Raw genomic sequence first — 22,455 nt, 5'->3', positions numbered from 1 at the left:
TGTGTGGTGCGTTTTTCTATGTCTTAACAAAAGGGGAACAAAGGTGTTGAAGTTAACCTAGGATGATTTGTTTTAATTTTCACATGATCTTACTGAGGTGATGCGAATTGAAACATGCATTCTTTTTTTGGCGGGGGGGATGTGCTGGAAAAGCTTGAAAAGGGATCTTGAAAGCATTTAAAAAGTGCTTGAATTTGACCCTGAAAAAGGCGTATGAACCCTGTAAATCTTTCAAAAGACAAAGGAGAACTTCTTGCTTGAAGGCGTAAGCAGAAGCATTTGCTTGCCAAGGGTGTTTCTGTAATTTGGTACAGAAGTCTTGACAGTGTTCTTCACTGCTGACGGCTCACTGTGCAATTGTCATGACATCAACGGACTCTTCAGCAGTTCATAACCAGAGCATGTTCCAGCTGAATGGTGTCTCTTCATTTATTCTTCACAAAGAAGCTTGAAGGCAGTCCTACTCCATAACAGAAATGCCAAACCAAGTGTGCCGATTGCCCGTCCTGTTCATCTAAAGAGTCCTATGACAACACGAAGACACTGCTTGAATCAGTTGCAGATAAAACTCATCAGTGGAACATTGTGATCTGAAGGTTATTGATATCTTGATGGGAATACAAGGAGGATTCACCAAATACTGCTGATTCCTGTGCCTGTGGGAAAGCCGATCTACTGCGGAACATTGTCAGCCATGAGATGCCTATGGGCCAGGAAAAAGCAGTGTCAAGTTTCTCCCTCTGGTTGATCTGCATAAATATTTTTGCCACTTTTCCATATCAAGCTAGGCTTGATGAAGAAGGCCATGGGCAAAGTTAACTCATGAGGCTTTCAATACCTTGCTGGAAACATTTCAAACATAAGCACTGCAAAATTGAAAGAAGGGATATTTATAGGTCCATAGATCAAGTCCGTTTTGCAGGATGGAGGGTTCAAACAAACTCTCTCAACAGCAGAGTCCAAATCTTGGGAGGTGTTCAAGTGGCTCTGTAAAAACCTTCTGGGCATCCACAAGTATTCTGCATACAAAGAAGGAGTTCAGCATCTGCGTGATCCCTACCAGAAACTGGGCTTCGCATGTCATTGAAAATACACTTCCTGCAGAGTTCCATAAAATCTTGAGTGATGAACAGGGCGAGTGTTTTCATCAGGACATTCAGTTAATGGAACGGCGCTACCAAGGTTTAGGGAATGAGAGCATGATGGCCAGCAACTGCTGGATGCCGTAACGCGACAATCCGGACAGAGTATACATGAGAAAATCATATGCTAACCCAGGGGTCAGCAACCTTTAAGACCCAAAGAGCCATTTGGACCCGGTTTCCACGCAAAACAAAACACTGGGTGCCGCAAATACTTTCTGACATCTAAAATGAAGATAACACTGTATATATTGTTTTTTACCTTTATGCTTTGTGTGAACAACTAAGGCAGGTTGCTTAAATCCATGAAGTGCTACAGAGAAAATTGCATTTTATTTATATAATTAACACATTTTGAACTTTTAAAGAAATATAACAAAAGGAAAGACACCCAGCTGAACTAAAATGATCCATGTAGCAAACAAAAACTGTTGTGAGCCGCCACCCTTATATCGCCTTTGGGCTTTTGGAGCCTTGACCTGACTTTTAAAAAATAATTGGAAAAAAAGCACTATGCTGCTAAAAAATGAAAAATAGATATTTGCAAAATTCAGCCTAAATATGTATTTTACCTGGTTGTGTGTGGCGGGGCGTGGTCTGCAGCGCCGCTGCAGGGGAGGCAGACGCACCTGAGCGGCACCCACAATCACGCCTCGCCGCCTTAACGTCTGTGCTATCTATGCTATTGTTGGTGTATGTCGGGCTGTGAGCTGAAAAGCTACAGCCGGCTGTATGCGTACAGCTACCGTGTGTGAAACGTGGTCAACATCGTCGGGTCTGCCATGGTATGTTTACGGGTATACCGGCTTCCACGAATGTGACGCTTCTTTTGAGCGATGAAAAAAATAATAGAATATAATTTTATTTTTATATTTATTTAGGCCCTATCACAATAATCTTCCAATTTAGAAGTACAAGTTAAAAAAAAGAACTAACATAATCAAAATACACTTCAGCTAAATACTTCTAATTTATTTTCCCAAACCACAGGGAGCCGCACTATAAGGACTAAAGAGCCGCAGGTTGCCGACCCCTGTGCTAAGCAAAAACCTAAGAAAAAGTGGTAGCCGACTGACGCTGATCATTATATCTATGCCACAGTGTGTGTCTATCTGACTTCGCACTGAAAATATTGAAACAATTACTTGATTGGTGCATGCAGTTTAATAAAAACCGCATGCAAGTCCATTGCAAACTAATATTACACATAATTAAAAAGTTGATGTAACTGAAAAGAAAACTAAAATCAGATCTGAAATCAGAATGAAAACTAGTTTAGAAAAGTGTGTTGGGGTTTCTGATGATTACCAAAAACTTAGCTGTGTAATCAGAGTTTATCAGATGTCAGACTAGACTCTTGTTTGGCTGAGACTGAAAAAGTATATAAAGTGTGAGAAGTATAAATATGTGATGGGGTTAAGGAGAGGACACTTTCTTATTGATGGGAGGTGCCAAGAACTTTTTCCTGAATGTTTAATAGTGAGAGCAAAGTCCCACTCACATTGACCCATGTGTCAACCACAAAAATAATAATAGTAATTGCTTTTTTCAACTGATAGGCCTTGAATTAGTTATAAACCGGACAAGAATGTTAGAAAAATGATTTGTATTAAAGTTTTCTACAGGTGCTCTATGATTGACATGTAACGTGATAGTCATGTTTGTGTCTCTCATGTTTCAGGTTATTACGCTGAACAGAAAGCCATCATTGTGTTTGCTGCATGTTTCCTACCAGAGAGCAACTGTGACAATTACAATTATGTCATGGAAAACCTTTTTCTGTAAGTACATTCAAAAATGACCGTGCTTCTGGGTTAGCGTACGCTGGCGTGTCTTTCTGCCGCTGCTGTCTGTGTGTAGCTCTGTTTTTATGTACATCATCTCCTAACCAAAGCTTCTCACATGTCATTGAAGTGATGAAAAGAAAACTTTGCTACAGTCATAATGTCTAAAATAAATAAACATGTCTAATCCACTGTATTTTGTTCTCCTTCTCTTTGTAGATATGTGATAAGTACACTGGAATTAATGGTGGCTGAGGATTACATAATTGTATATCTAAATGGCGCCACACCTCGCAGGAGAATGCCTGGTTTTACCTGGATGAAAAGATGCTACCAAATGATAGACAGAAGGTAATATTAACACAGATATGTTTATTGCAAATGTAATGCCGTAGTATATGTACCATGTGATTTCATTACAGATTATATGCATGTTAAGTTTTCATTGATAGTGTGTATTATGATTTCTAAAAAAAACTCAGTTGACCCTAAAAAACACCTTTAAAATCTAGTGAACTGATTAAATTGAAACTTGTAGTTGATCTTCATTGTGAAATTATTCAATTCAGTCTGGTTTAGTGTAGTTTATTAAAATCCCCACAGTGCAGCAACCATTTTTCTGGCGTCATTAACCTTTACACTTTGGCAGCGCACTACTCACGCTTCGACATTTTCGATCATAGCAAAACCAAAACAAACCGCACACACAGACAAAAACATTTTTAAAAGCATTTTTAAGCCAACTTTAATTTAACACAAAGTCATGTCGAATAGATGTTAGAGGGTTTTTTTTATAATCTACCTTTTCCGGTTTCTTTTGTTATCTGTCTTGACAATAAACGTATTATAAAAGAAAAATTAAAACGACAAAAATGCAGTCATAGATGTAAGGACCAAGTAGTTTAGTGTGATTAGGTAGTTGGCTGTAAACCATGAAAGTTCACTGCTGCAAAACAGCCACTACTTTAATATTTCCCATATTGAAATAACCTATGTGCTGTAATCAGTTTAGTTTTGTATAATTATATTGAACGTGGAGGTTTTCCAATCTGGAAATGCACTGGCTATGATTTGGTGACGTAACCATTGGGGGTGACAGCCAACGATTCTCCGTCCATGCCTCGAGATTCTGCGTGTTCACGTAAATCTCGAGCAGTCCAGGCCTCGAGAGCCGGTGTCCTGTAGGTTTTAGATGTATCTTTGATCAATCACAGCTGATTTCAATGGCTAAATTACCTCCTCAACATTTCTTGAAGTTCTCCAGAGGCCTGGTAATGAACTAACCATTTGTTTCAGATTTGTTGACCCAGGGTGATATCTAAAACCTGCAGGACACCGGCTCTCGAGGCCTGGTGTTGGCCACCCCTGCTCTACGGTATTTCTAGTTGTGTATACTCTAAGGAGAATGCAGTTTTCATTCCCAAATCTAAATGTTGTAAGAAGGTAGCTTTGTTGACGCAAATATTTCAAACTCAAATAAAATGGTGGACTATAAGTTCAGTAGTGTAAATAAACTTTATATAATAAGGAGGCTCTCTGAGCAAACCCGCATGTAATATGATTTATTATTGCAGAACATGGCTTTTCTCTCTTTTCGTGTTCCTGCCATTAAAAGAAACAGCAAAAGAAAAAATGTAAAACGCTGCACAAATGTGAAAGAAACAGTCTGATCTTCCTGCTGTTAATCCTGTTGCTAATGTACTCCATTTTCTTCTTTCAAAATGTTTGTTTTGTCTTTGTTTTCTTGTATTTTGTATAATCTTAGATTACTTTCTTTAAAGCGCTTTGTGACTCCTGTCTGAAAAGCGTTGTATCAGTAGATATCAATGATAAGCTATAGTCATCAATGCAATTCTAGTTCTAGTTCTCTTTTGTGTAATTTCTGACTGTTTTGTCCCGCAGACTGAAGAAAAACCTAAAGATGTTCATCATTGTTCATCCATCCTGGTTCATACGGACTTTGCTAGGAATTACCAGACCCTTCATAAGGTCTCAGAGTTGTAATTGCTATTTGCACGACTCTCCCAGCCATTGAAATTCATTCAGATTCATTTAGAATTTAATTGCAGTCAAAGTCATGGAGATCTTCATTAGAAAGGATTATCATGTAGCATTTAGCAAAACCATTTTTTACTGTAACTCTTTTTGATTTCTATTTCCTTCAGTTCCAAGTTCAGCAGTAAGATCAAGTATGTGCATAGTCTGCAGGAGCTCGGAGAAATCATTCCTATGGAGTATGTGCATATACCTCACAGCATTGTCAGGTGAGCCAGCCTGTCATTAACATAAATGCCATTGGTTGTTGATCATGGTTGATCATGGCATTTAGCCAAGGACTTCAGAGGAAACAAACTTCAACCGAACCACATCTTGCACATACTACATTGTTGTGAAGTTTCTGGGTGTTAAACTTGCCTGACTGGTGTTCAGCCCTGTGTAATTAAATTTACCTTTCTTTCATCTAGTGAAAACTGAAAGCCCGTCGGTTTCTGACATTTCTGTTCTAAACACGTCAATCAAACTTTTTCCCAAAACTGGCCTTGAAACTAATCCACTCCAGCCTATTGGATACAGTAAAAAATCAGAAGTTTTAAAGCCTTCTTAAAAACAAAGATATTACTCTGTTTTAATTGTATGATTTATTTTTTTCTGTACTCATGCCTTTGTTTGTTAATGTGTAAGACCAGAGAGCTGTTTTGACGGGTTCCTTTGTCTAGTGTATACCAGATTTTCTGGAAAAACTGATTGCACCTCAAGTTGCTAATCATCACTTTTAAAACTAGATGGTTTAATTAATTTGTAGTTAAACTTCATTAAATAAAAAGAAAGGGAAACAATTTACAGGTTTGGGTTTTTTTTTTAGGTTATTAGGCAATTTTGACTTCTTTAGGTTAAATTGGACGTTCTGTGGCCCACAGCCTGAAATGAGTTTGACACCCCTAGTGCAGAATAAAAGTCCTCAACGATATATTTAATGTGTGGTGCATGTGGCATTTCACAACCATTATTGTAGTTGCAACTATGTTTGAATATTTATCTAAGTCTTCAAATACTCTTACTTCTGTAATTGCATTTTGGAGACAAATTGTTTTTTGCAAATCTACTCAGGAAACTCACTGAATTTCCTTAAAAATTGAAACCAACCAGTGCAGATTGTCATCTTAAGTGCTTTAGGCATGTTTACAATTTTTCTGCCCAAAGGTATGACCAGGAGAGGAGTTTGAACAAATTTGCATGCACGAGGTAAACCACTTAATCTGCCTCTTTCTATGAGTTGGTTATGTCTAATTCTCCCTGAAAATCCTTCATTAATTTTCTCATGCTGAGACTAACCTTTGACTGACCTTTGACTGTCTTCTTATCCAATACAAAGGCACATTTTTAAAAAAAAAGCATTTTGATGATTGAAATATTGACTCATTTTGAGGCAAACTGTTACACCCCATGCATTGCAGTACATTGCTTTGACCTTGAATACTCTCACCTTTGAGCACCAGTGCTTGTTTTTATTTTTATCAATTCATTTGTCAGTGCAAGTGTCGATATAGGCTACTGATCCCCAGCTTTTGCATGTCTACTGACAGTATAGTTGCTCAGTTAACATCCCTCACTTACTTTTGCTTTCTGACTTTCAACCTAATGCTAAACCAGACTGGACACAGAATTGCAGGACACAGCAGCAGAGTAAGTGGTAAGTACTCAGCTGCTCCCATTTAACAGGAAATATTTGAAAAAAAAATAACCCACCCCAGTTCACTCAATTCACAAACATTCTAGTCAAACAGGATGCCAACACCCTTTAGAAGTAGTTCCTCCTCCAGAACCAGCCTTGCAGATCCTTCCCAGAATGATCAACTAGGCTGTTAGCTTTTAAACCTGCCCAGGTCCTTTTGAGAAAGTACTGATTTGTCTCTAACTACTGTTAGAGACAAACAAGGGGAAATTTATTGAAATATTCCAATTCTAGTATATGCAAAACCTCAAGTATGGTAGAAATGTGGTAGAACATCCAAACACAACGGGTTAGGCTTCTGTATTTTGATTAAATATCATGGTTGTTTCTGACCTGTGTTATAAAACCTAGTTTTTGCAAAATCAGAAATTTGGGGGAGGTGAATTTTTTAAAAACACCACATTTTCTCAGAGATAAACTGTTCCTTCCACCTCTGGTTAGTCTGAGGTAGTACGTCTCTACACTACTGACCCGTGACATGGAAGTTGGATGTAGTTTTTGTGCTATTATTTTACTGTAAATGTTTTACTGTAAAGTGGATATGTTGCAATCATTTCTTTTCCTTCTTATCTCTCCCCTTAGAGTCAACAAGGGGAACTCTGCTGTGTGACGAGATAATTGGCTGCTGCCCTTCTTCTCCTCCCCGTGTTATGCTGTACTTGAGCACAGCATCTCTGAATTTGAAGCCAGCCTGTAGTATAAAACATGCTGAGCTGTTACAACAACATGTAACTCAGAGAGGATGATGCTGTGGTGCAATACATCAGGAAAAATCTAATTCAGATCTGAGGGTTCCGAATATACAGTAATACTGTGGTTGTGGTGCAGAGACTGTACTGTGGTGTGCTGAAGGGAAATGCTTTATACTATAATACAGTACTCTCAGCACTTTATTATGTTCCCCATTTGTTTTCTTTTACTTCAACTTTTTTGTTTACCATGCAACTCATATTATAGATTGCCTTTAAGGGTACTTGTTATTGGCTTGTAACTTACATGTATTAACAACAATCATGTATTGATAATTAACTCTGGGTTATTGTAGTAGCGTATTTTCAAAAGCCACAGTGATGTTTTTGAGTAGTACTAGCATCCCATCTAAAAAAAGCCACAAAAATGAGGCACACTAAGCTTACAGGAGATGTAATTTACTTTAAAGACATTTATTGAAGTATTTTCAAATTAAATTATGTCACAGTAGGTAAAACGAAGCTAACGCAGCAGTCTGTGTTAGACACTAGATCTGCATTCTGCCACGGGATGCCACTTGCTAATCAATATTCAGTACACATGAAGTATTTGTCTTTATACATGTAGTCCTAAAATGAGTAGAAAACATGAACTCTGCATGTTATTTCAGTTAATGCTTCAACATCCCGTCTGTTTGCTAACATTTTTGTTTGCACACATAAATCCCTCCTGTCCACACTGACAGGAAATAGAAGGGCCAACCCGATTTGTAATAGTTTTCAAAGGTCTGGGCCGCTCCATTTAAAGCAAGGATTGACATTATGTCAACATCTCATTTAGCACTTCAGTCAATCTTTATATGAAATGTTTACAAGGCTTTCACCCATGTATCACTGTGAGAATAAAGTAGAGGAGCTGTGCTGTAGCAGAAGTTGTGTGTTGCATGCTTTTAGCTTGAAATTACTCTGACACATGCACACACACCCAAAAACAGAGCACTGTGCTGGTACAGTACATTTGTGTGTGTGTGTGTGTGTGTGTGTGTGTGTGTGTGTGTGTGTGTGTGTGTGTGTGTGTGTGTGTGTGTGTGTGTGTGTGTGTGTGACAGACAAATATTCTTGGGTGCTGGTGAGGAAATACCGTCTATATTACTTAATGAGATACTTTGTAGAAAGTGTCCACTGTGCAAGTTAGACCATAATCGCTTTATTTATTTGTACATGTTTGTTTATTTGTGGCTTGCATGGTACTCATGTGTTGTAAAATATGTAAAATTACTTAGTTCATTAAAAATATGTTCCTCTCAAACAGTGTTTTCTCTATTTTTTCTAATAATTTACTAATAATTAAAATGATCAATAAAAGAAAACAGTGATATTAAAGGAAATTGGTATTAATTACATGTAAAAGAATTTTGCTGGCTGATTTAACATGTTTTACAGGAGCATTTCTCCCTGGAATGTTCTACCACCCCCTCTTTTCAGAAGTTTCTTATTGTTAAAAGGAAATGTTTTCTTCCCACTGTTTTTATCTATGCAAGCCACATGGCTTACAATTTTTAATCAGATTCATCACAGGGTTATTGTGGATTAATTTTGATTAATCAGGATTAAATATCATTCAATTTTATTCTATATTAATCGCATTTTATTTTGCATGAGCAAACAGAAAATGGGAGAATATACGCACTTAACATTTTTATTGAACATCTTGAACATTCATGTTAACAAAAGACTCTGTAAACATTTATGCGCATTTATATGGACAGAACCCCAGAGCTTAAATTATATTTTTACATGCTGTAGAGCCATTTTTGGGAGCATTTCAAGTTGATATACATCAATACAACCATTATAGCCCAAATTTTAATAATATGTCTGCATTAAGTGCATAGTAATTACATAAATTGCAAAAAAGTGCAATAAACTACAAAAAAAATTTTAAATCGTTTTTGTTTTTTTAACATATATTTCTAGTTAGAGAAATTTAAGAGGCTTAACCCTCAAAACTGTAAATACAAAAAAGTTGCACAAAATAGTTTCCCACCACAAGAAATTTATTTTAAGTGTCTTCATAGTTTTATTTTTAAATTACACCAACTTTTATATACTGCAGGAAAAACGAAAATAAATATTATAATGCAAATTTGCAAAAAAAACAGCATGTGCATCAAAACAAACTTTTTCCAGCAGTGCAATATGAGTCCTAAGCATCCCAGAAACGACACAGAAAGTCATAAACTCAAACATAACTTTTAAAAACACCAGTATAGACTCATGAGGCCCTGATGGTAAAAAACTACATTTCCACAAAATGACATCACTTCCGGTTTCGGGCAGGACATGGAGGACATGCGATAGTTCCCGCTGATGGACGTAGGAAGTGTTACAAACAGCTGATCTGATCTGCAAAGCCTGTTTCTGGAATATTGTGTTTTTGTTGCTGCAAGTGCTTTTTATACAGTTTTTGCAAAGCTATATGCGGAAGGAAACTGTGACTTAGGACAAGCTGATGACATAAGATGTAAGTAGGACTCCCTTTCATATGCAAAACAAATTATTGCGCTAGCTTACGTGGTTGCAGTGCTACCGGGATTTAAAAATAGTTACGCAAAACAGAGCGTGCCTGCTCCTACTGGCTTTAAAGGGTTAAGGTTATGTATATAACCCCGGTTCTCTGAGTAGCATGAGTGAGCGTCTCACCAGACTGCCCTCCTTGCTATGGAAGCGAGGAAGAGGTGGGCTTCTTTTCAATAACATCTGACAAGGATGTCTGATCTGCGCCTCTGGTGAAAAAAAAGAAGTAAAAGAAATGAACAGGGGAGAAAATAGACAAAAATATAAAAGGATAGACCACAAATAGAAAAGTGTGATGATTGTCAACTGCTGCACATGTAAGGAAAAAAAACATACAGCACCTGAAACAGGAAAAAAAAAAAATGTGAAAAAGGATAGATACACAAATCAACAAATCCTGTTATGTGTAAGTGTTTTTGTATGTCTTTGTAACAAAATGTACTTGATAATGTGGGTGGGAAATCACAATAACAATCCCCAGCAGCCGACGGAGATAGGGGCAGCCAACCCCATTTATCCTCAACTCAGGAAAGCGCTGACACCACATTTAAAGCAACAGATATAAAGAAACTGTTGTACATTCCTAAAATCTCCTCAACACCTATAACACATCTTTGACAATCATGACCCAACACTACTGAAGAATGTGTTTATAGTTTAATTATCTTTTAGTATTGTCTTTCATAATAATTAATTAACACTTCACCTAAACTAACTCTATCAGTGCCTTGTATCTCAGATATTTCTCCAAGCAGTAGATAGCAATGGGATCTCTGTCTGCATCAAACTTATTGGCAAAAAGGTGATGCTGTTCAGTCAACCACTGCAGGTCTCCAGCACCATACACACATATTGATCTGACATGATGGCCTTTACATTCTGGGTATACTGCTTGCAGAGAACCCTCTGACCCCTCGTGCCAATGCCACTTCACCATCCGTGCAATTGCATTCATGTCTGTGATGTCAAATTTACGGTTGGGCCATGTTGAGCCAGGAACACCAGGCATTCGTTGTATTGTTGCCCACAGAAACTCATCAGGACTGTAGGTGTCTTTGGCCCACTCAATGAGGGCCTGTATTCGCTTGTCTTCCAACACACTGCGAATGTAACCTCGGTTGACCACAATGTAGGCATTTCCTGATAGTATGGGCAGATTGAAGGGAGCTGGATCCTTTGTTTTTCCTGTTCGCTGGGACAGTTGAAGAATTAATATGATGGTAAGTAAGTCTGAAACAATGTTTTTTTACAACAGCAAAGTAAATTGATCAATAGCTACATGACACATTATAAACGACATCCAAAAGATGTACCTGGATTTGTCCATTAACTACTTGGTAAACATTCATCACCCTCTTCTTCTTTCCTTGAGGCATTTCTTCAGACTCCAAACTGTTACCTCCTTTCAGTGAACGCAAAGCTTGCACAATTTCCAAGTTTGTTTTTAGAGGGAAATCCTGACCACAGAGGTTGATAAAGTATTTCCAGTTTGTACTGGTGTTATAGAGATCAGCCATACAGTTAAGATCAGCCTGTACACGTGTCCATCCAGCGTAGACCACATCCACAGGCTTGCTGACCATGAACACATTTGGGAAACAGGAAGTAATGGCATTGATGGCAATAAAGACTGAGGCCGGGGATTTTTTGTCCACATGGACGCAATAAATATTTTGAGGTGCGTAGATAGCTCGCAGTAGTCGTTCAAAGCTATGAACCTATGAATAAAAAGAATTTAATTGAATGCATCAATTAGTAATTTAAACATTTTTACACCTACTGCTGAGCTTTTCAGTAAACTTTAAATATAGAAAATACATACCTTGTGATGGACAACCATAGAGTAAGCTAGTGGAAAGTCCTCTTCTTCCTTGCTTAATGGGAAAGTTATATATTTCCTCCTCATCTTGAATTCACTGTAAATTCAAAATTTTGAAAACGCAGTGTTGCTTTTAAATTCCATATATTTAAATCGTTACTAAGAGGTAATTAGTGAAACCTATGATTTAAAGCACAAACCTGCAGTCTTTGATTGCATTGATATAATACTCATCAGGAATCTGAGTACTCTTCTGGAAGTCTTTGCTGATGGTCAGTAATTTGGCTTGCTGTATTTCATCCTTCTCTCCCTGCAGGATTGCTGAGCAGTTGCAAACTTTCTCTGGGCTCTCATCATCATCGGTATACTCTAGCCATTGATACCTGAGGATGTAGGCAGCACTTCTACCTGTTTTCAATTGACTAAGTAGGATAAACATCCACAGTGATCCCAGTACAGCAATGAACTGCAATAATCGTAGCCGCCAGCCTCGTTTTGGAAACCACATTATTTACAGTAATCAAATCTCAAATATAATAAAATTAAAGTGTGTGAGAGCTGCTAAAATGTCTGACAGACACTTCTGGTGCCATAAAATAATAATGAATAATATCTAATAATGCGTAGATAAGTTTACTTTCACAAAGGTATGCCGGTTAGTCTGTCCATCACTGCACCTGGAACAATGAGAGAATATGAGTTAGTAGGAAAGAAATATATGTTTTATTTTGGAGGAAGGAAGGCTCAGGGTTTAAGTAGTCATCATCATGGGCTCATCCGATTAGAATGAGAATAAGCAGTCATCAATCATTTGCAGGTTTTGTCGTTTTATTGAATAATGGGTAAAGGAAAGACACACATGGACTGCTATCTCTCAGCTGCCGCCCCATGTGGGAGTGAGGAAAGAGTGAGCTGTAGGTGAGTGCAGTCCTTATATAACGAGTGACAGGTGAGTGCAATTAAGGCCAAGCACCACACCCAATCAAAGGTGAGGAAAAGAAACAAGGTGCATCTGGTGAAGTGAATGTGCTGAAAGGTGAGCCTTTACAACATGTTTGTTTTGGGGTTTTTTGTTGCTTTTTTAAATGCACCTGTAATTTTTATATTTTTGGCCATTTTAATACATTTTAAAGTAGTAACAAGAGTAAGAAATTAGCAATCGCTAACTTTTTTTTTAGCTGTAGCATCCCTATCAAATTCAAACCAACATAAAGCGATAAGAAAATCAAAATATGTTAAAGAGCACCTCTAACACTTTCTGCAAGGTTGATTTTTTTTTTTTTTTGTTTGATCTGAAATCCCTTCTGCAAACTCTGCCTTCTAAAATTTTAAGAACTTTAGAAAATAATAATGACATGTTGAAATATCAGGCAACACCATATATGTGGGAATCTCTGTAGTTTTAACACCATAAAACTCTCTAGACTTATTTGTTCTATCAGTGCACAGAAAACTAGACAACTATCTTACACATACACTTGGCACGTGTACATTCTCTTCATATCTGTAATGCTGAACTTGTGTTCACGTAATAGAAATTCATAGTCATTTGTTGATCCTTTTCGGGTTTTTGAACAAAAACAAAAATCTACCTGTCTGGAGTACTTCAAATATACAACACATCTCTTGTTGTTGTTTAACTACATTCCATTCACTGTTACCTAGCACTCTGTGTACTGTAACCACAAACAAGGCAACTGAAGATTTAGATTCATTAAAAACAAAGGTCAAGTCCTGAATTCAGGAATTCGCATGATAAGGTGGGGCCAGGTTTCACAATGAACACACCCGAAACCCTGGCTGATTGGGACCCACACCCAGTTTCACACCTTGGCTCAGGCGATTAGAGGATCATCAGGGGGTCCTTTTGTCCCTCTGTGGGGGGATACTCCCACTAGGTTTAAATCTGGGACTCCCCACCATTTGACCTTAGAACTGAAGAAGCTTCTCGGATGAGAGGTGAAACGTCTTCAAGCAACTTAAAGAAGTCCAGACGCTTTTCTTTGCAAGCTCCTTTGACTACAATGACCTGGATGACTGAGAACCTTCACAGACAAAGGCCAAGTCAGTTTTTCTTTCTAGCCCTTTTAAAGTATTTTTCTTTTATGGATAAAAGTATTCATTTCCCTTCATTCACAAGATTTTTTCTTTAGTATAAGCCTGTTAAATGTCTAAAATCTAATTTATTTTAAATCTGTGAACTAAAATTTAACATTTCTGTGTATTTAATCTGCAGGTCAGAACAAGGACCAACATAAAACTTTAAATTATAGGTTTTTTAAGGTAACATGCACAATAAGACAGCAAGAATTTGTGAAAATGAAGAAAAGGTTCTTTTTTTAAAGTAAAAATATTCTATGAGGTAACTGAACTACACTACATACAGGCATAAATCATGAAATGATGTTTGAACTTACCTGGAGTTTTGGCACAATAAATCTATTTTTCTATTATTCAGTTTCTTTCCTTGTGTGCTTTGGCATTCCTTTAAGCTTTCTGACAAATGTAACCTGCAGAGCACGTTTTCATCAGTTTAGTAGGTGAGGGCATTAACAAACTGAAAACATCCTGTCAGTACTTTTCAGAGTAAAAACATCTTTTCAACTGACACATTTAGTTCACACGTGATGATTTGTAGCCCTTACAAGAGTTTGTTAAATAAATATATACCAAACAGATCTTGGTAAGAGCAAATAGAAATATATTTAGGATAGAACAGGCAAGTATAGTGTTATTTCCCTGTAGACCTGACCTTGGGAGTGAAACCCATCTAACCAGCAGGATAATATTTCTAATAGAAATGAAATGCTTTTATTCTGAAAGATAAGTTGATCTTCCAGATAGTTCTCTCCGCACATAATGCCCGCACACTGTTTCCACAGAGCAAACGGACCTGAAAACAGTGTAAAAGAATCACATGACTCTAAACTATTTCTATTATAAATATGGAGGGCATTTCATATATTATGTGGGCGTACTGATGCCGCTCCTGATCCTTTTTTTTCCTGACCTGGTGAAAAACAGACAACTCGAGACAGACTTCTTCAATTCAATCAACTTCTTTATTTCAACCCCTACGCAGGAGGGAATCAGCTCAGCATAAAGCCTCTTGCAGATTCGAAGGGCAGTCCTTCGAACTGTTACATTTATATTATTCCAAAGTTCCTCATTTACCTCCCACCTTTCCTGTTATTCTGATATCACCTTCGTCTATACGTCAAACACAGTTTCGATCAAAACAACTTCTTCCTCATTTATTGTCTTCTACCTTTCCTTTTAAGGTATTGTATTTAAGGTATCTTTAACCCGTTCTTCAATGAAGAACAAGAAGAATCCTTTAATTGTCCCACAAGGGGAAATTTGGTTGTAACAGCAGCCAGAAAGACACGTATACAAACAAACAGTACCCAGGACACAGAACAGAAACATACACAATTTTTTTTCTTACATGTTTACATTAAGGACAATGGTTACTATAAACAGAGTACTGTACCATTATTAAATTAAATAAAATTAACTACAGATAAGAGGCAAACCCAGGTTGTAGTGCGAATCGGTTGATTAAATTGAAAAAAAAAAAAAAAAAAGCAAATCCGTTAGTCAGCTGGAACATCCTTAAGTTGAAGTTTAGAGAAGTTTTTCAGAAAGAGACCCCAAATTTTATCAAATGTGCCCTGTGGACTACACTCAAAAAAATGAACTCAGCCTATCTCTGCTTTTACTAAAGTAGATTTTGTTGTTTGTTCTTAATAAACTCGATTTTGCAAAAATTCTTAAAGTGTTTGTGCAAATTTAATGAAATGTTGTTACTTTTTGTTGTTACACAAAGTCATTGAACTGTGTCAACGTAACATTGTCGAGTAAATTCACAGGTTTGTCCCTCTGCACATACTGCTGCGTGCAGAGCCCGCCTAAGTAAGGGCCAATGCGCATGCGCAACACCCTCTTTCTCAAGCTTGCTTTTTCTTCGCCATGTGGACTGGTTCAGCCGCATTTTTGTCCAAAAATCAGGTAAGAAGTCATTTTTCTTGTAAAGCCCGTCTACATATATATGTTCACACGTCAGTTAATGTCGCAAGTGCTACTAAGAAAAGAGTACAGGCAGGGTTTTGCCCGGTAAAGGTTTGCTAACGTGGACTTGCTGCGGGTGAGTTTCCAAATGATTTTGGAGGGGACTCCATTGCAATAGCAAAGCTCTGTTTTCAGCCCAAATGTAGTGTAGCGCTAGCGTCTGTATGCGTCGGTACAGGCAGCGTATTCGGTCCGGCACGCACTTTCGCGCCGAGTTTATACTCGGACGCCTGACTGCGTTGCACTTTAGCCAACAACAGTGGAGAAGCGCTCCTCGCTAGCAGACAGGTTAGGGTGTATTTTCTGTCTAATATTTCAGCTTACGTTTTGATGTAGCTTGCAGAAAGCATTTAGTAAGCTGGTGTAAGATGAACTGCATTAATGTTGTACAATGTCCATGGGATTTCTCACTCGACTTTTAATGTCAGATTACACACACATTTACACAATATGCAGTGGTGATGATGTAGATCAATAAATTCATTGTTGTAGCATACAATATTAAAAATAAAACTGATTAATATGAAACATTAACAATGTGCAAATTATTTAGTTTTTTCAGGGACAGTGTAATGAAAATGTCTTTTGTGCTTCTCCCCCAGATACGTTGATGTGGCAGTGCAAATTGTGCAAAAAAGTGGTGTCATCACGAGCTCTGTTATTAAAACACTACAGGTTAGTTCATAGTAGACAGCAGTATCCATGTGCCTATTCTGATTGTGTCTGTGTTTTCAAAACATGGAATGCTCTACATAGCCACTTAAGCAGATCACATACCCAAAGAACTCTAGACAAGTCTGTGAGTTTGGCAACATTTAACTGCCATTTGTGTTCCTGCTGCAACATAGCTTCAGAGCAGGAGTATTTTTCTCACATTAACAACCATCTAAAATGTAACGAGACTGTGCATTGCATGTTTGAGGGTTGTTCTTTCAAAACAAATATCTATGGTACATTCAAGTCTCATCGAAATAGGAAACACAATCCTTATACCTTAAAAGACTTTAAAATCGGTATTGCTAACACTATTGTAGGCCAAACATCAGCTGATGACAGTACAGACACTATTGTAGAAGAGGACATAAGTGCAAGTATTGATCACGATACAACTACAAGTGAGACTGAAGATTTGGCAAATGTAATAGAACTTAATTTTAACCCGAGAGAGTCAGGAAGAAGAAAGGTTGGTGCTGCTTTCAGAGTTCAAGAAGAAGAACAACGATGAAACCATCAAAGCAAAAATGGCCCAAACCTTTCCTCACCGGAGGCAAGAAATTCTTCAGGACATGCCCTTCGTAGCTGACTTTAAAAGCCGATGGCCAGCTCTTTTTTCTCCACGTGAGGTAACTGAATCAGTTAATCTGCAAATGCACTCCACATGCAATATTTTAAACCCATCACGCTAAACATTTGTTTATTTTACAGATAAATGCTGAATTCCAGCGCATCACTACGGTCCCGCTAACATCCACATTTATGGCACAGCTGGACAACAACACAACCAAACTGACCAAAGTCTTCAGAAACAAGGGAGGAACATCTGGACGCAAGATCACAGAAATCATGGCTGCAATTGATGAGGTTTGGAATTAATTTTTTTGAATGCTTCATTCCCTCTTTTAATACATATGATTTTGTTGTCTCCTTCTATTGTAAGGTAAAGTTTAATGTTGGTATTATGGGATTGTTTATTCTTTGTCCTTTTCATGATAGTGTTGTCACAGTAATAAAGTTTTAAGTTGATTTGGATACTTCATAAAAAAAATTGCCAGAATTAAAAGCTGTTTTTACAGGACCGTAGCGTTTCCAAAACGGGATTTGCCGCGGCTCCCTGGGGAGAATTTTGGCATTTACAGTAGAAAAGCTGAAGCTAGAATAAACTGCCATCAGGCACCTTTCAAACCAAGACGGGATAAAGGGAGGTCTCTGAGCGCCCCCCCCCCGCATGTGACGTACAGGGTCACGCATTCAGCGTCAATTGCAGCGACCATGGTAAACAGACAGTAGTTTTAGCTTGGAGCTCACCTGTTGTCTCTCCCGCTCCACGCTCCGCTCTGCGAGTGTTTTTACCACTCAATTGAACCGCTGGCTGTCTCTCACTGTCCCTAAACAGACGAGCGATCTGTCTTCTTAACGGCCAAAAGAACGTAGTATCACTGCGTCCGTCCAGTTGATCATAAACAAGCTGAGCAGCCCATGGTCTGCCTGTGTTATTTACTTCTGCTGTCAACCGAGGCAGCGCGCTGCTCTGGCTCCACTACGGGGGACTTCCCTCTGTGACAAGAACGCTTGATGTGCGTTCAGCGAACAAAGGTGAGGGACTCAAGCGCATTTACGCGGCTCACAGATTCGGATTTATCACTCTGTAATGATGCGATGGTCTGTCTTATAAAATCAGCTCAAAAGTAAAGCTATTGCACCAACATGCTTTACCTTACAAACAGTTTTGAATCTGGTACTTGTTGGTGTTGTCTGTAATATTCAGATTGTGGTCCTGGATGTCCTCTGCTGTTGGTTGTTTTGTGCCGGGATCACACCGTGCGTTTTTTCGGCCGTCGCACACGGCTGCCCATGCCACACTCTTAGGACTCTAGAGACGTGACACACTGTGCAACACACGAGTTCAGTGACCCAAACTCAAGCAGAGACATGGAAAACATGCAGAACAGTGGGCCCTGAGGACCAGGGTTATGGGAAACCCTGGCTTAGTACTACAACTGTTTTTTCATTTGTCCTTGCAAAACCTCCTGTTCAAGTCCTCCAAACACACCCACGTCACCCCGCTTCTCTTCCAGCGTCACTGGCTGCTGGTCAACTTCAAGGTTCATTTCAAGATCCTGGTTCTGGTCCTTAGGGCCTTACATGGACAAGCACCATCATACAATGGAGATCTTCTCAGTCCCAACACCCCCAGCAGGTCCCTGAGGTCCAGTGATCAAAGCCTGGTAGTGCACAACAGTCTAAAGACCAAAAGTGACAGATCATTGCTGCTGTGGCCCCCAAACTCTGGAACTCTCCTCCTAAGCCTTAGATCAGTGGACTCAGTGGTTTACTTTAAAAAAAAATATCCTCTGTTCAGGCTGGCTTTCGTGTGACCTCTTGTTCATCCTCTTCCTCACTGGATTCTTCATGCTGCTGTTTTTGGTCGGGTTTCTGTTTTTTTTGGGATCCTGTGGTTACCTTTTTTTGCTCGTCACATTTTTTCAAATGATAATGTTCCTTCTTTCCTTAATTTTTTTTATTTTAAATTTTGTTGTTCTTCTGTAGTGTGTCATGGACTTTTTTTCTCAAAGCATTATATACATTTATTTTGCTGAAGTTAACTGAAAATGTCTTTAAAGTTTAGCTAAGTCAAATTTGCTTTTATGTTTTACAGAACGACACAGTTGCAATGAGAAGAGTGTGTACGCTGAAAGGACTTGCAGTCTACCTCAATGAAGATCCGAACAGCTTGATCAAAGAATATCAGGCAAGTAATCAAATAGAAACGATTTCCAGTAATAAAAATTTAACTGACGGTAATTTTTCCTCACACACATTCACTAGATTATAACAAAAAGTTAAAATTAGAACATTATTGGAGATATAAAAGCACAAGCTTATGCGGGAGTGACCCTTGCCATTACAGTTGGGGTGTAATGTGGGCTGAGTGTACTGTCTTTCTGCTTTGTTGTTCTGCCGTGTAATCTAGATGATGGACCAACACCTCTCATCTCGCTCTGAGCTGTCTACTGTTTTGCAGCTTAAAGGGATATTCCACCCCAAAGTGAAAATTGGTCTATTACCATATTACCCAGAGTAAGATAAGTGAGAAAAAATAATTTTGTAACCAGTGCAATAATTCTCCTGATCCGGCAGCAGTCTATTTGCTTTTGCCTAGCATTTAAAAAATGGAGTGAATGGGAACTATAAGCATTTTGGTTACAAATGACTCTTTAATGGTACGAATTATTCCTGGTGAGCTCAATAATCATGTCGACTTTAAATGAAAAGTAATAAGTAACTTGAAGGATTTGGAGGAGTAGATTTAGACTTGGGAATACATTATGGTTACCACATACAACACTGTAAGCCGCCGCTGCATGGTGCATGGATATTCGAATATGTGTTTATTTATGGAAACCAGAGGCTTTTTCAACCACTGTTGTTGTATCCAATTGCTATGCCATGGCGGGTTACAGGGTGCTTTGGCATAACCGTAATGTAGGCCCAAGTCTAAATCGCCTCCTCCTGCAAATCCGTCGTGTTACTTTTTACTTTTCATTTGCAGTCGACATGATTATTGAGCTCACCAGGAACAATGGGTATAAGATCAGAAATGTACTGTGCTGGTTACAAAATGCTTTTTTCTCACTTATCTAACTCTTGGCAATATGATAATAGACAAATTTCCACTTTGGGTGGAATATCCCTTTAATTGATAAGAAACCCTGCAACTTGTATTATTATGTTTATTTATTTTTTTATTTTTTTAGGATGTGGACTTCCATGAGGCCGAAAGTGAAATGGAGAAGACGCTCATTGGCATCTACGTCATCAAACCAGAAGGAGAGCGTGACCTTGACCCGGCAGAAGACATTGGTATCATAATTGAGGGTGTCGCTGTGCTCAGAGATCTTCCTGATGTTGCCACTGCTGTTGTGTTGTTGTTCGGCCTGATCTACACTTTAAACATGAGCTACCCATCCAACCTCAGGTACACTTTTGAGTTTTTTCAGAAAGTACTGATGGGACTTGATGCTAAGAAGCTATCAAACAAAGTTCAAGTGCTCAGAAACAAACTCCTTGAATAAAGAGGAGGAAGCGGGAGGCCCTTATTGCTTAACTTAGTTTGAATGCTTTACGTTCAGGTATAGTTAAGTTGTTCATAAACACTTTTTTTCATTGTCAGTACTGTTTCTTGGGAACATTCACCAGTTTTAGAGAACAATAATGTTCATTTGCATTTTAGCAAAATACTGTTACTTAAAAAATTGGTGTTGCACTTCTTCTACTGCTACTTGACAACATACAGAAAATGACAGACATTTTAAAAAGTTTTAGCGGTTAGGCCGCTGTGATTTGATATTTCAAAGAATGTGACATTTGGCAGCTGTCTGCAACTTGGGATGTAACCATAACTTGAAAAACTGAGTAGCACTGTTTTACAGTACAGTTTTTGAACAAAACAGCCAATTTTCACTGTTTTAAATGAGTTTAGTTTGCTCTTTCATGCTTATCAGTGTTTGAAAATAATTCCTGAAACGTCTTGTAAAATGTAGGATTTTTTTTGATAATTTGGATGCTTTCTGGACCAGTTGAAAGACAAGTTGGTTAGCACTTCACTGATCTTTGAAGTAAAATATTGTTTTATGCACAAAGTATTTAGTTAAAGTTGTAACAAGTTGTCTGCATTGATTGCACTTTGTGTTAAGCTACGGCTCTACAGTCTTTTCGGTCTGTCAACAAGTATTTAATATGCACTGAATGTGCTTAGTAAAGACAGGACTTTGTTGGATAATTTTTTTAATCATTTTAGTTTGACGACAAGTTGGTTAGCACTTTATACTGATCTACATTTTCTGCACAAAATATTCACTTGGAATTTGTAACAAGTTGCATTGATTGCACTTTGTGTTAAGCTGTTGTGCTTGGAAAAAAGTATTTTATATGCACTGAATGTGCTTATTAAAGGCAGGATTGTGTTTGATAATTTGGGTGCTGTCTTCATTTCTTCCTAAAAGATCTCCCTAAGATTTACTTAAAAATGTTATGTCAAGTGGTTCCACATAACTGCTTTAAGTAACTTTTAAGAAACTTTGCTATTTTGTATGGAAGTAACCAGTGTAAATGATTTATTTGTAATTGTATTGAATAGAAATTACTTAACTTTGTTGCTTTTGAATTATATAAAATTGTTATGTAGCAGCTACATAACAGTTTTACAAAGATACTACCTAACCAGGTTATGTCCTTCTAAAGCAGAAAAGTTATGTACCAGCTAAGTAACAGTATTACAAAGATATTGCCTAAACAAGTTATGTAGGCTTAAAGCAACAAAGATAAGTATCAGCTAAGCATTGCAATTAAGTTACATTTAGCCAATACACTTACGTAAATCTAACTTAACAGTATTGAGTTCAAACTAAGTAACAACATTTCTTAAAAGTTACTTAAAGCAGTTGTGTGGAACCACTTGACATAACTTTTTTTAAGTAAATCTAATGTTTTATTTTTTTGAGTGTACTTTGAATTGTAATAGGTAATGACGGGCGCAGAGTGATGCAGAATCTACAAGAGAAAGAACTGAGTCCCAGACGTCATCTGACATAGATATACCCAGCTCGTTCTCCCATGTGGACTTGAGGCCTAAAACGGGAGCTGGGGTTACACTGCAGTTTATTATAGATGCGAGATATTACACCTTTTCCTGATAGTTGCAAATTAAGGAGCTCATCCAGTAAATTAGCAGCTGGAGCTTCTGGAAAATTGGAGAGGTGGGATTGCAAAAAATGTTGTAAATTTGCAAATATCTAAAAAAGTGAGTTTTGGGAAGACTGTATTATTCTGACAGCTGATTAAATGATGCTAGTTTATTGTGTATAAAGAGATATTTAAAGTAAATAATACCTATGCTGTCCTCGCCCTGAGTCTCTTAGTT

The 22,455-nt window shown here is 38.0% G+C and overlaps 3 protein-coding genes across 9 annotated transcripts in view; 2 read left to right on the top strand and 1 right to left on the bottom strand.

The window, feature by feature from the left end:
• The window catches only part of LOC146376229 (uncharacterized), a 44,256-nt gene extending 35,599 nt beyond the window's left edge, over window positions 1-8,657 (top strand). For 4 of the 5 annotated variants that reach the window (XM_084945796.1, XM_084945795.1, XM_084945799.1 and 1 more), the window contains 7 exons: window positions 2,824-2,923; window positions 3,146-3,277; window positions 4,829-4,915; window positions 5,092-5,190; window positions 6,128-6,169; window positions 6,578-6,617; window positions 7,242-8,657. In XM_084945796.1, the coding sequence (XP_084801922.1) occupies window positions 2,824-2,923; window positions 3,146-3,277; window positions 4,829-4,915; window positions 5,092-5,190; window positions 6,128-6,169; window positions 6,578-6,614 (497 nt within the window). In that variant the 3' untranslated portion in view covers window positions 6,615-6,617; window positions 7,242-8,657. The remainder of the gene's footprint in view (window positions 1-2,823; window positions 2,924-3,145; window positions 3,278-4,828; window positions 4,916-5,091; window positions 5,191-6,127; window positions 6,170-6,577; window positions 6,618-7,241) is intronic. The other variant, XM_084945797.1, reaches the window with a different exon arrangement.
• On the bottom strand, window positions 8,446-14,244 carry LOC146376228 (beta-1,3-galactosyl-O-glycosyl-glycoprotein beta-1,6-N-acetylglucosaminyltransferase-like). The gene is made up of 5 exons (XM_084945800.1): window positions 14,162-14,244; window positions 11,945-12,421; window positions 11,748-11,841; window positions 11,239-11,643; window positions 8,446-11,117 (listed from the first exon to the last, which is right to left on the bottom strand). The coding sequence occupies exons 2-5, from the start codon at window positions 12,250-12,252 to the stop codon at window positions 10,632-10,634; spliced, it is 1,293 nt and encodes a 430-aa protein (XP_084801926.1). The 5' UTR covers window positions 12,253-12,421; window positions 14,162-14,244; the 3' UTR covers window positions 8,446-10,631.
• Window positions 14,245-15,626: 1,382 nt separating this feature from the next.
• LOC146376227 (uncharacterized) lies at window positions 15,627-21,507 on the top strand. Of its 3 annotated transcripts, none has more exons than XM_084946599.1 (6): window positions 15,627-15,755; window positions 16,418-16,490; window positions 16,982-17,158; window positions 17,241-17,396; window positions 19,192-19,284; window positions 20,291-21,507. In XM_084946599.1, the coding sequence occupies exons 1-6, from the start codon at window positions 15,670-15,672 to the stop codon at window positions 20,606-20,608; spliced, it is 903 nt and encodes a 300-aa protein (XP_084802725.1). In that variant the 5' UTR covers window positions 15,627-15,669; the 3' UTR covers window positions 20,609-21,507. The 3 variants fall into 3 exon arrangements, with proteins under 3 accessions (XP_084802725.1, XP_084802727.1, XP_084802726.1); XM_084946601.1 differs by lacking the exon at window positions 15,627-15,755 and adding an exon at window positions 15,997-16,103 and having other exon boundaries at window positions 16,980-17,158; XM_084946600.1 differs by lacking the exon at window positions 15,627-15,755 and adding an exon at window positions 15,997-16,103 and having other exon boundaries at window positions 16,418-17,158.
• Window positions 21,508-22,455: the final 948 nt, after the last annotated feature.

Source organism: Perissodus microlepis, chromosome 12 (genome assembly GCF_051167445.1).
Source record: "Perissodus microlepis isolate ML-2025 ecotype Zambia chromosome 12, ASM5116744v1, whole genome shotgun sequence".
Lineage (NCBI taxonomy): Eukaryota > Metazoa > Chordata > Actinopteri > Cichliformes > Cichlidae > Perissodus > Perissodus microlepis.
Note: the sequence above shows the minus strand (reverse complement) of the source record. Positions and strands in the feature narration are given on the sequence as shown.